Source organism: Raphanus sativus, chromosome 4 (genome assembly GCF_000801105.2).
Source record: "Raphanus sativus cultivar WK10039 chromosome 4, ASM80110v3, whole genome shotgun sequence".
Taxonomy (NCBI): domain Eukaryota; kingdom Viridiplantae; phylum Streptophyta; class Magnoliopsida; order Brassicales; family Brassicaceae; genus Raphanus; species Raphanus sativus.
In genome coordinates, this window is record NC_079514.1 from 24,337,978 (window position 1) to 24,349,315 (window position 11,338).

The window sequence follows — 11,338 nt, forward strand, 5'->3', positions numbered from 1 at the left end:
TCATAGGGTTCTCGTAGCGTTTCGAAGAACGCCGTGACAGCCGCAGCTATAATAGAGCCCCCACTTATCATAGCGTTTTTTCATGTGCTATAATAAATAGACATATTGTAGCGGTAAACGTCTGCTCTTAATTAATCTTTTTATAGCATTGATTTATTGCTATAATGTATATTTTCATGACATTTTTATAAGGCTGTAAAAATGTTATAATAACATAGATACAATGCTATGTTATTATTTCTCATTTATATTTTATTAATTGAAATTATAAATTAGTATATTTTAATCCAGGTTTAAAATTAGAATTAAATTCTAATATAATTGGTTTGTGAAAAGAAATATTTATTATTAAAAATTTTGGTTTACAAATGTATGGGTTTATTACAAAAACCGGTTTACATACAAATCTGGTTTATTAACTAACCCTAACCAAACCTAACCTAACTAAGCCTAACTAAATCACGTTCTTCTTCAATCTCCGCCGCCACGACGCCTAGACCACCAGCCACGACCACCACCGTTCGATCTGCTCGTCATCTTCGTACGCGTCTCTGTCTGCTCTTCAATCTCCATCGTTGCTTATTCCTCTGCCTCCGCCTCTTCTCTCCATCTCCGGCTGTTCTTCATCTTCTTCATCTCCTGGTTATCTTGAAACCCAGTTTTCAAAACAAAAACAGAAAAAGATTCAAACTTTCATCAACAGTTTCAGACAGGGAGACAATCCGAATTTGGCACTTCACATCATAACTACAAGACAGATTTAGAGAAACCCTTTTAGAAAAAAAACCAGGAAACTCTGATGAATAATCCAAATCACGGACTAAAAAGTTTAGCCATATCACCTTCAAGTCTCTGAAATCAGGGCTTTCGATTTCCGACGAGTAATTGAAAAGAAAAAGAGATGCAGTGTCGTGACTGTGAGAGAGAAGAGAGAGGAGAGAAATCTGAGAAACAAGAAACGAGAAAAGGAGGAAGAAGAAAAGAAAGAAAAAAATAATAAATGTGTTTAATTGTATCCGTTGGATGAGAGTTAATGAATGGCTGTGAACCATTGATTTGTTGTGATCCATGCCATAAAAAAATTGACCAATAGGAAGAAAGTGTGAGGATAGATAGACAAAATGATTTTGGGCCTTTGATCAAAATCAAAATCAATGGCTCTAAAAAAACAATACAAATTATCTCTCTAATTATTTATAGTTATTGTAAAAGTTATTTAAACTTTAACTTGGTGATTTAACTTTATTTTGTAAATTTATAATTTGAAATATTATATATATAATTTGGAGTAATATATTTATCTTATGGGAATTATTAATTATTTATAATTTAAGATTTGATATTTTATGGTATATGTTAATATGAGGTAAGTGGTTTAGGGTTTAGGGTTAAAATTTATAATTAATATTATAGTTTGAGTTGTAGCATATAATGGAGTTTAAGTTTAAATTTATATTATAAATTTGAAAATTTTAGATTTGTGACTTTGTATGTAAGGTTTAAGTTTGGAGTTTAGGGTATTAGATTTAGGGTGTACATTTAAGATTAGTGTTTCAAATTTAGGTTTCATTTAATGATATAAGATTATCAAGATGATAAGATTTAAAATTTAAACTAAATCAAACTAATGATATAAACTTAACAAGATGATTAATAGGTTTAGGGTTTGGAATATAGTGTTTTGAGGTATGTGGTTTAGGGTTTAGAGTATGAGATTTAGGATGTAGATTAAAGATTTAGTTTTTGAGTCTATACATTTAAAAATATTAAATTTTAGTTTAAATTTAAGATTTAAGTTACACTATGAAAATATTAAAGTTTATTATGAAATTTCTAAACATAATCTTTATTTTATTATGAAATTTCAAAATTTAGTGGGAAATCATAAAAGAATATTATTTACAAATCAAAATTTTAAACAGAACTTTTATAAATATCATTAATCATTCTTTTGCTAATCATCCTCTTTTTTCATTGATAAAAATGTATTGCATAAATTATAAACTGCAAACTGATTTACAACTAAAATATACATATTATATATTGCATTAAATTCATCAACCATACATTTTACATAGAATTTCCAAGTCTTACCCTAACATCAAACATGTGTTATACTATCACCATAACTCTTAGTCAAGTCTTATACTAACTCTATTTCCTGAATTCCTCAAAGTAAAATGCTTCTCGCTCCTTGGCTTTCTCTCCACATCTGGTCCCAGTTTGTGTATTTGTGGTCAAATTGTTAAAAATATCTGCAAACACAGCAACGTGTAACCATCATTTACCACTGAAGAATGCTAAATGCTAAATAGAGATCAGTGACTAAAGTTTCAAACTGTGTAAGATGTGTAGAGGACACTCAATGATAATCTGCATAGAAAGATTACAACTTTTAACTATTTGATCTACCAACGCTATATGTCAAATTAATATCACCCTCATACTTGCCTACTTGGGAAATAGTCACATGAAAGTTGCATAAAAGATCATAAAGAGAGCAAGAACGAAACATGGCTCTCAGCTTAAACTGCACTGTAACAATTATCAAAGTATAAACAGCATCCCTAGATATATACGATCCCAAACGTCCATAGATACAGAGACAAACACAATGAAAAGCAATGCCAAAAAGATCAGAAATCACAAACCATAACTGGAACTGAGACTTCAAAGCCATAATTTTGTCTACTAACTATATATTAAGCACTCATTGGTCAAAATAATCAATAAAAATGTAAACTTTATATCATATTCATGGTCCTAAGATCTACAAAGACAGATCTAAAGCTTGCTTAAGCTCTTCAGACATAACAGTCTACTTCATACAGTCTTACGGATCAATGTAGCTTTAAAATGGGCAGGTTGATTCAACAAGCCTAAACATACCTTAGCGCGAGAAGTGGATACCCTGAAGCAATCAGCATTCATCCTCACAAGACACAACCCAGGAAAGATAACCTACACTCACAGACATTCACGATACACTATAAAAAACAATCTTCTTGCTGAAGTTTTGTGTGAGGCAATTCGTCGAACACTTTGTGACTTACATCGAGATATTTCTGCAAGGTCTTCGTCCTCTTTCGCGGTCGACTGAGACGGCCTGTTCCCATCATGCTGAACACGTCTTCCTCGATCTCGTCGCGAGACAGAGCCGCCCAGAGCCTGTGATTCTTGGTCTTCACCTCAACAACGCCGCCGTAGCCTAATCCGGGAGACTCCGCCGGAATCTCTCTCTGCCTGTTCGATTTTGCCTCCACCGCTGCAATTGGTTTCTGATTCTTCGCCGCCTCCGAAGCTCCTCCTCTGCCGCACGCCTCCGAGGGGACCACATGTGAGAGAAGAAAGAAACCGTGGAGAGACTTCATATTCGCCGGTGAGGCAGACATTGGGGACGAGATTTGGAGTTATCGTCACTGCAACTCCGACACAAGCTCCTTCGTGGCTTAGTCTCGCGAAGAGATCTAATACTCTTCAATTTCAATTTGAAAACCCAAATCTCATTTCGCAACACATACGAGAACAAAAAAAAATTATTTCTACAAAGCCAAATATTATGGTGCCAAATGTGTTTTTTCACTAAGTATTTGGCGCTCGTAAATGTTACAGAGATTAAAAAATAGATTTTTGACTTCCCGCTTCTTAAAAATCCTACAAAATGCTGCATAACACTACTTTAACGCTGCAATAAAGTAAGACATTCCAACTAGACACTTTTAGTAGCAGTTTGTGAATTCGTGCTACGGTGATGTGCTACCAATACTCATATTTCTTGTAGTGGAACCCCGCTCCACCATCTTGTTAAAACAGACCACACTAGCAGCTTGAAACCCCACTACTAGCAACCTTGAATATGTCTCTTATCAACAACTTCTTGTGACATCCCTGAGACATTCCATATAACAGCTTAGCCATCAACTCTAGAACCCTTGATGTCTCTTTCATGCTGTAAAGAACAACCTGCAATACTTCTTCTTGTATGCAGCCTCCACCAAAACGAGTTTGGCCCTTGCATCTTCCAGTTTACAGCCTTGAACCGACATTCTTCTTCCTGAATATCCTTCACTTTGCTGACCAGAAAATGACTTCTGATGAGTAAAAACTTATGTAGACTCCTCATTATGCAACTAAGACAACTTTCACTCTCCTGAGTTGTTGTCTTTCTAATGCAACTTGATCTCTGCATTTTCATTCTTTTAGGACTTATTTTCCAGAACCTGACACCAGCTTTGAGATGTGTTGATCATCTCATCAAGAGTTACAAGAGATCCAGGAAACACATGAGCCAAAAGATTCTTACAAATGCGTCATATCTGTTCTGCACTCTACTCTGCTCTTGTTCATGAATTTTCATCCAGCTTATACTCGAATGAAAAATCTGAACTTCTCCTTGGGTTCATGCCAAAGATACAACTTCATGTCTTCTCTCTGAAACCTTCCAGAAACCTTCAATTCTGACTATCCTCATCAACAGCCAGCTTCAAATCACATCTGAAAACAACCTCTTACCATCAGATTATAATCTCTCTTGAGCTGAAAACCAGTTGACACACCATCAGTTGTTCACTTGCTTTCTTCTTTGCATACAGAACTTAAATGAATCTGATATAACAGTGAGTTACACAGCCCTTTAACTATTTTTATCTTCCGCTAAACACTTGAGACAACCTCCAAGTATAGCTCCACCTGGAATATAAAAAATATCATTTAAGATATGCAGTGCTCTTCTTGTAGGAACAATACTCCACCTGAAATTATAACCACTTGGACATACTTTGTCTCTATAAGCTCAGGTTCACAAATCAGAGTTAGGATCACTCTTCCACGTATCTTTGATCCACTCCCACGTTCTTATGCATCAGATTGAGTCACCATCTTCCTTGAGAAAGTGTGCCAAAACCTGTGACACAACTTCTTCTTCTTGCAGCCATCTCAACTGATCCATTTGCAACCAGAAAACCATTAAGAACTTCTCTTTACCAGCAGCACTGTCTCTTAGAGCATTCTTCATGTTGTGATGATGTTACAACTTAGGCTGATACATCAACAAACCATGCTTCTATCCCACAAATCAGAAATCTTGTAGTCTCTTGTCGCCAAAAAATACAACCATACTAGTCTTGCACCGCTTTTGATAAACAGGACACGCTACCTAACTCCTCTAGCTAGGAAGACTTTCGATACCAGATTGTAGTATACATGTTGCATAAAAAATGCATTCAAAGATAATGCTCGTGAATCATGATATCTCCAATGCCTTCAGCTTCTAGACCACCGGAATCTTCTTCAATATCTGCAGAACTGATTCAAATACAAGATAACCTTCTGAGAAAACAATACTCCACCTGAGACAAAACTACTCCTTTTCACTAAGATTCAATCCAGCAGAAAACTCCATGTGTTACACCAAACACAAATCTTCGCTACTTCCAACTTCCATCTTTTCAAGAGCTTACACTTCTTGAAACATGAACTTGGAAACTTCCCTGTATACACTCAAGCTCACAGGAGCTCAACATTCATTGCATTCCCTCTGAAAATAGCAATGAAACTGAGTGTTACACCTTATGTTCAACAGAACATTTTCAGACCACAACAAGAGCATAACCATCATTGCATCCCTCTGAAAATAGCAATCATGTAGCTTCATGTTCTCTGATGACACACCAACTGTAGACTGTCATATTACCAAGAACGAATAGCTAACATCCTGAGATAAAACCTGCATAAAGAAACCCTATCCAAAACTCAAAAGCCACTGAAATTTCCATAAATGTTTTTGTTATGATCAAACCAGACACACTGCTCCATAACCTTCTGAAAATCCTTGTAGACAGCCAAGAATACAATTACTGATACTCAAAACATCCATAAAACACTCATAAAGCCCAAGGTTTTAGAAGTCATTGAACTTTGTGAGTTTCCAGGCTAAAAAATAAGCTCAAACACCAATTGTAGCTGACTTCGACAAACTGATTTAACCAAAAAACATATCCCGAGAACCATCACTGAATCTTGGTCAATCCCATGCAAAACCAGTACAAAAAACACTGTGTTCCAACAAGCTTCCAATCCCAACAGATATGCAGAACTTGAGCACACTTGAAACTTCAACACAGAGCATCACAACACCTTGTGACTGCCGCAGAATCAGACATTAAGTCTCCCAAAACTTGAGTCTTGAAGTTGATGTTCGGTTTTGATATAAACCATTGAGTCACAGAACGTGTACTTATCATTTCATAACCCGAAAACCAGCTGATATCTCTGAAATACCTTCAGCTAACACAAATCTTCATCGGTTTCTTCAGCATTGACCATGAGCTCTCTTCTTGTGTCATGTGCTTCTTGCTTCTATCTCCAAAAAATAAATTTCTCCTTGGAACACTCCAGCTTGTGAGTATTATGTTATCCTTCTGACAATGTTGCAGCTTCTTGTATCTTAAAGGCCTCTAGCCCCTGAAATCACCTCAACTGATTCATACTTTCACCATGAATTACTCCTTAAGATACAACTTGTTCACATCTCACTTTCACACCAAACTTGACTAGAAGTATCTTTGTTTCTACAATAGAAAAACCTGTAGCTTCAACAGCAAACCAGTAGCTTCAACAAAAAACCCAACAGCCTCAACAGAAAACCTACAACTGCTTCAGTTCATCTTGTCCTTTAAGGTGTGTGAATGAGATGCTTTTGTAGACACCAGAATGAGATGCTTTTGTAGACACCAGAATGACATGCTTTTGGCGGGTCTGTTTGTGGAGATGTTCCCCCGGAGGTAAGGCCTGAGGTTTCTTCAGTTTGTTTCTCGTCACCATAAAACACAGAACCAAGGCTCTGATACCACTTTGTTAGGATTCAGAGGTTTAAATTAAAGATGTGACTTTGTCTCAGCATGAACCCACAACAAACCAAGAGAGAAGTAGGTTGAAGTCCAAAAAGAGAGACTGCAAAAACAGAGTTGTGGAAAACAGAGTGTGAGAGTTTGGAGAAGAGATTAGAGAGCAGGAGAAGATGGGAGCACACACACAATTTAAGGAGTTCCCGCCCGTTAACGAGGGTCACTACATCTCACTACACTCAGTATTTTGTAGTGTTTGTAAAGTAAACTAGGGAATGACAAAAGATGTAGGCAACAATATCCTTAGAACACAACGATGTAATCGGAATTCAGTTGACAAAAATGGACTTTATTGATAAAGAGGTCGATTACAAGGAATAACAAAGAGATTGACTATAACAAGGAGATCGATCAAGTATCGGGATCAAAGACAAAGTAAGAAAGGGAAAGTGTATGATGGGCTCTCTCTCTAGGGTTTTCGCTGTGTCTTTTGCATTGATATCTCCTCCTTTTTATAACCTCGACTCCGCTCTTCTTGCAACTGATTCCGCGACCTTCTCGACTTCGGCGACCTCTCCATCACTTCGTTGACGTCGCCACGGGCCTCGGTTTCATGGCCCATCTGTTTAAATCGTGGCCCACTTAATTGCGGCGACCTTGGAGCGGCGCCTTCAAGATGTTCCGCGATCTGACGAGCTTATCGAAGTTAAGAAGGTCGTGAGGGAACTGAAGTTAAACCTGAAGCTATTGCAGGAGCGTGATCGTGCCAACGCCGATCGTTTGTCTATTACAGAAGAGTCGGAGAACCAAATTGCTTTGCTCGAAGCTCGCCTCCGTATTGCGGAAAACGAGAGGAACTCGACTTTCGAACGAGTTTCTTCGCTTGAGTCGCAGATGGAGTCGAATGCCTCGAAGCATGCCGACATTCTTTGTATCTCGGTTTATGAAGCTAAGAAAGGTCTGGCTGATGGTCATCTGGGTATCCTGACGTCCTTAAAATAGAAATGGGAAGGCGAGCGGTCCAAGGTCGTCGAGGAGCTTCAGCTTGGGGAGGTCATCGCGAGGATCGACCTTTTGAAGGAGATAATAGGCAAATATCTACTGGCTTTGGGAGATAAGGGGATCGAGCTTGGAGAGTTCGCCGTGTCTACGATGACCGAAGGGCTGGATCTTCCTCATGCTTCGGGAGATTACTTCGCCAAGGGGGCTTTTGATGGTGATGAGCCGAAGAATATGGACAGGTGCTTTGGGGATGGAGAATTTGGTGTCGGAGAGTAGCTTCTCGGAAGTTGCTCCTTATCGATTGTTCTCCATAATTTTAATAATTTTTTTTTTGTTTTTGTTATTGAATCTAATAAAGGAGATGAATTTGAATGCCTCATATTGTTTTCAAGGATAGAGCTCTGATTTTTCTTTTGGAGCTTTTGATCAAAATGAGTTGATACTTTTTCGATGCCTTGTCGGCGTGGAATGAGGCTTTTGTAAAAACCGATATGCCGTGTTTTCTAGCGGAACCGAAATGTACTCTGAGACTTGATCAGGGCCTCGAGCTTACACTTAGTCGTTCAGTAAGTAGGAGAGTTGCATCGTGGTAAAACTTGTCTGGAATACTATAGATCTCGGGAAATTTGTTTTTTTGATAAATTATGACTGTTTATTTATTACAATCGAATTTTGTTAAAAGAAAGTCGGCATAATACGATCCTTGACTTGGATAAGTTGCTTGTGTTGCTGCAAATGCTCCCTTCTTGTTTTCGATGTTGGGAGGTGACTGAACTCGTGCCGTGAGCTGCCTACGTACCCTTTGAAAGGGATCAAGTTTTAATGTAGTTCAATTGTTTCCCCTTAGTTAAGGGTCGTTTTGGCTTTTTTTCGTGTACATGTGTTTGTACGGGTCTTGGCGGGATCGCCTTGAAGTATCTGTTTCGACTTAAGAGTGTGGTTTGATGTCTTTGAAGTTCGCGAGGTAGCATGTCCGAGAACTTCTCTGACTTCCGCGAATAGTTTCGATGCCTTTTGGAGTTGGGAATTTCAGGCATTGGTGGTAAGTCGATGGTGTTAGGGTATTTTTGTGTAGGATCGTTTTAGTACTACGGAACACTAGAGAACTTGTATGAAAGCAAGAGAAATCGTAAACTAGAAGATGTTATTGAGTGTTTTGATCGGGACTACAATGTTTGGGTGTATAAACCCTAGTTCTAGTCGCCTAAACAGTAATCTTCTAGTCTCCGAAAGTCGATCCCTTATTCTAGGGTTTGGGCTCCCCTTTTATATTTGTAGATGTCGGCTTCAAGTAATAGAACTCTTCCATAATCAGAAAAATGGAAGTTTCCCCTTAGGTTGAAAACTTCTATTTTGCTCTAAGGGGTCGGTCCGATCTAGGGGTCGGACCCAAAGCAGGGTTCAGTTCCTGGTTTCTTCTTGAGCAAGGGTCCGGAAGTTGAGGACCTAGCCAGGAGTTGGAGAAAACTCATGTCTGGATATTTTTTCCCAACAGTTTGCCCCTTATTCCTTGATTTGCTCGTGGAAATCAAGGGATAACATGTATTTCCCGAGCCTTAGTAGTTTTCTCTTGGGTACCTTATCTTCTTGCAATGGGTCAGACCGGGACCCTAACTGGGGACTACGATTCAAAAAGGCTTTTGAATTTCTCGACCCAATCGCTGAAAGATCCTTCAGATCGTCCGCAATTACCATAATCTTCATTCTTGGATCTCACTTTCCTTTCGAGGATCCCATCTTTATTCCAAGAGATCTTGGTAGCGGGGTTCATTTGAATTTGAATTTCCCGAGCTCAGTCTTGGGAACTCCGAGATCTCGGATCGGCGGATTTTCCGAGGAGAACTCCCAACGGCTCTCTACCCTTTTTGTATATATATATTCTCTTTTTCGTGTAATGTCTCCTTAACCCCGAAGCTTGCCATTTCTCGTGCCAATTCTCGAAGCTTTTTAACGGCAGAAATGAGCGAATTGGAGAAGAGAACGAACTCCTTGTCATCCGGGTCCAGCAGCCCACCGTCATGCTGTGACACAAACGTGCGAAATCCTTTGAGCCCAACTCCCCTGTCGTTTGTTTCTTTGGGACCTCCGCAAGTGGGTCCGGCATCAACGGTTAGGGAGGACGAGTTGTGCGATTGGCGAAAAGAGTATCCGCTTCCTTCTTTCGTCGTTCTTCGCGTTCCCAGACTGTCAGAGCAGGCTTCCGGTGGTATGCCTGAGGAGATTGCTATCTATGAAGCTTTCTTTGAATCGGGCTTCAGAGGTGACGTACCATCGTTGATATCGAGTCTTTGTAGCTACTTCCATATTTCTCCATCCCAGCTTAATCCTCCAGCTTGGCGTATCCTCATAGCTATCCAAAACCTCAGAGATGAAGAAGATCTGGCTTTCAGAGTTAACGAAGTACTTTTTGCTTATCATCTAGCTGCGATCAGTGGACACGAGGGGCGTTTTCATCTTCGTCCGAGATCGGGGCTTCCCATAGTCGAGGAACTTCCCAAGACTGATCAGAAGGGATTAGCTTTTGTGAAGAAATGGCCAGAGAGATATGTTTTTATGACTCTCCCAGGATCCCATTATCGGTGGAACTTCGTAGGTAAGGGGTTTTAGTAGATGCTCTTTCTCACGAGTTCTGACGATGGAATCTATCTGATTTGCATTTCTCCTTCCCCCCTTTTTTAGAGGGAACTCACTCAGCTCCCATCGAGGGTGAACATAATGTTCTTCAGGTACGAAAGCTTACCCGCGAGCGACGCCGCGTGACCCATCTTCTCAGTTTGGAGGTCCTGCGCCGTAGCAAGCTATGGGGTAGGTTATTTCTTTGCGACCTACAAGTATCCCTCTTTCGCATAATAACTTGCGAAATATCTCTTTTTCAGAAGACAAAAGGGAAGGAGATCCTAAAGGTCCGATGGTGGCTTTTAAGAAGGCCATGGATGCCATATCGACGAGAAGGGACTCATCCAGCAGGAATGCTTCGGGCGATGGAGTTGTGACCGTTGGTAACAAGCGTAGAATGATAAGGAGGGATGGTGACTCCTCTCCATCACGAGGCGGCAGGCCTAGGGAAGGTGTAAGCACGTGTTCACAGCGGCCGTTGCTGACTGGATACTCATCTGGAGGGTTGTCTGACGTGCTGGCTGATTTGAATGCCAATGTGTTCGCGAGGATGCAGGCTCTTCCCTCGGACAAGGACTCCTCTGGAATCGTTCAGCTGGTCCAGGGCGAACTCCTTCAGGTGAGATATGGATAGGACCTTGTATTATAAGTCCGCAGTTCATAAGACTTGCTCTCCTATGCAGGTTCTTTCTGATTTGCATCATCTGAAGGACCGAATAGCAAAGGAGGGTTCATCAATGAATCGAGATGAGGTTTCCGAATTAACCCATCAGTTGTCTGAGGAGAAGAGTAGGCGTGTTGCAAAGGAGCTGGAGCTGAGGGACCTTCAAGCAAAGGTTCGGGCCATCGAGGGTTCAGTAGAAATTGCTTCAGCT

At 39.9% G+C, this 11,338-nt stretch overlaps 1 protein-coding gene and 1 long non-coding RNA gene across 3 annotated transcripts; both read right to left on the reverse strand.

Moving 5' to 3' along the window:
* Positions 1-325: 325 nt before the first annotated feature.
* On the reverse strand, positions 326-987 carry LOC130511597 (uncharacterized). Its single transcript, XR_008945092.1, has 2 exons — positions 843-987; positions 326-747 (listed from the first exon to the last, which is right to left on the reverse strand). It is a non-coding gene; the product is annotated as an uncharacterized LOC130511597 (long non-coding RNA).
* Positions 988-2,006: 1,019 nt separating this feature from the next.
* LOC130494376 (uncharacterized) lies at positions 2,007-3,765 on the reverse strand. 2 transcript variants are annotated; one of them, XM_057008793.1, is made up of 3 exons: positions 3,054-3,765; positions 2,890-2,961; positions 2,007-2,255 (listed from the first exon to the last, which is right to left on the reverse strand). In XM_057008793.1, the coding sequence occupies exons 1-3, from the start codon at positions 3,390-3,392 to the stop codon at positions 2,238-2,240; spliced, it is 429 nt and encodes a 142-aa protein (XP_056864773.1). In that variant the 5' UTR covers positions 3,393-3,765; the 3' UTR covers positions 2,007-2,237. The 2 variants fall into 2 exon arrangements, with proteins under 2 accessions (XP_056864773.1, XP_056864772.1); XM_057008792.1 differs by lacking the exon at positions 2,007-2,255 and having other exon boundaries at positions 2,287-2,961.
* Between the last annotated feature and the right edge of the window lie 7,573 nt (positions 3,766-11,338).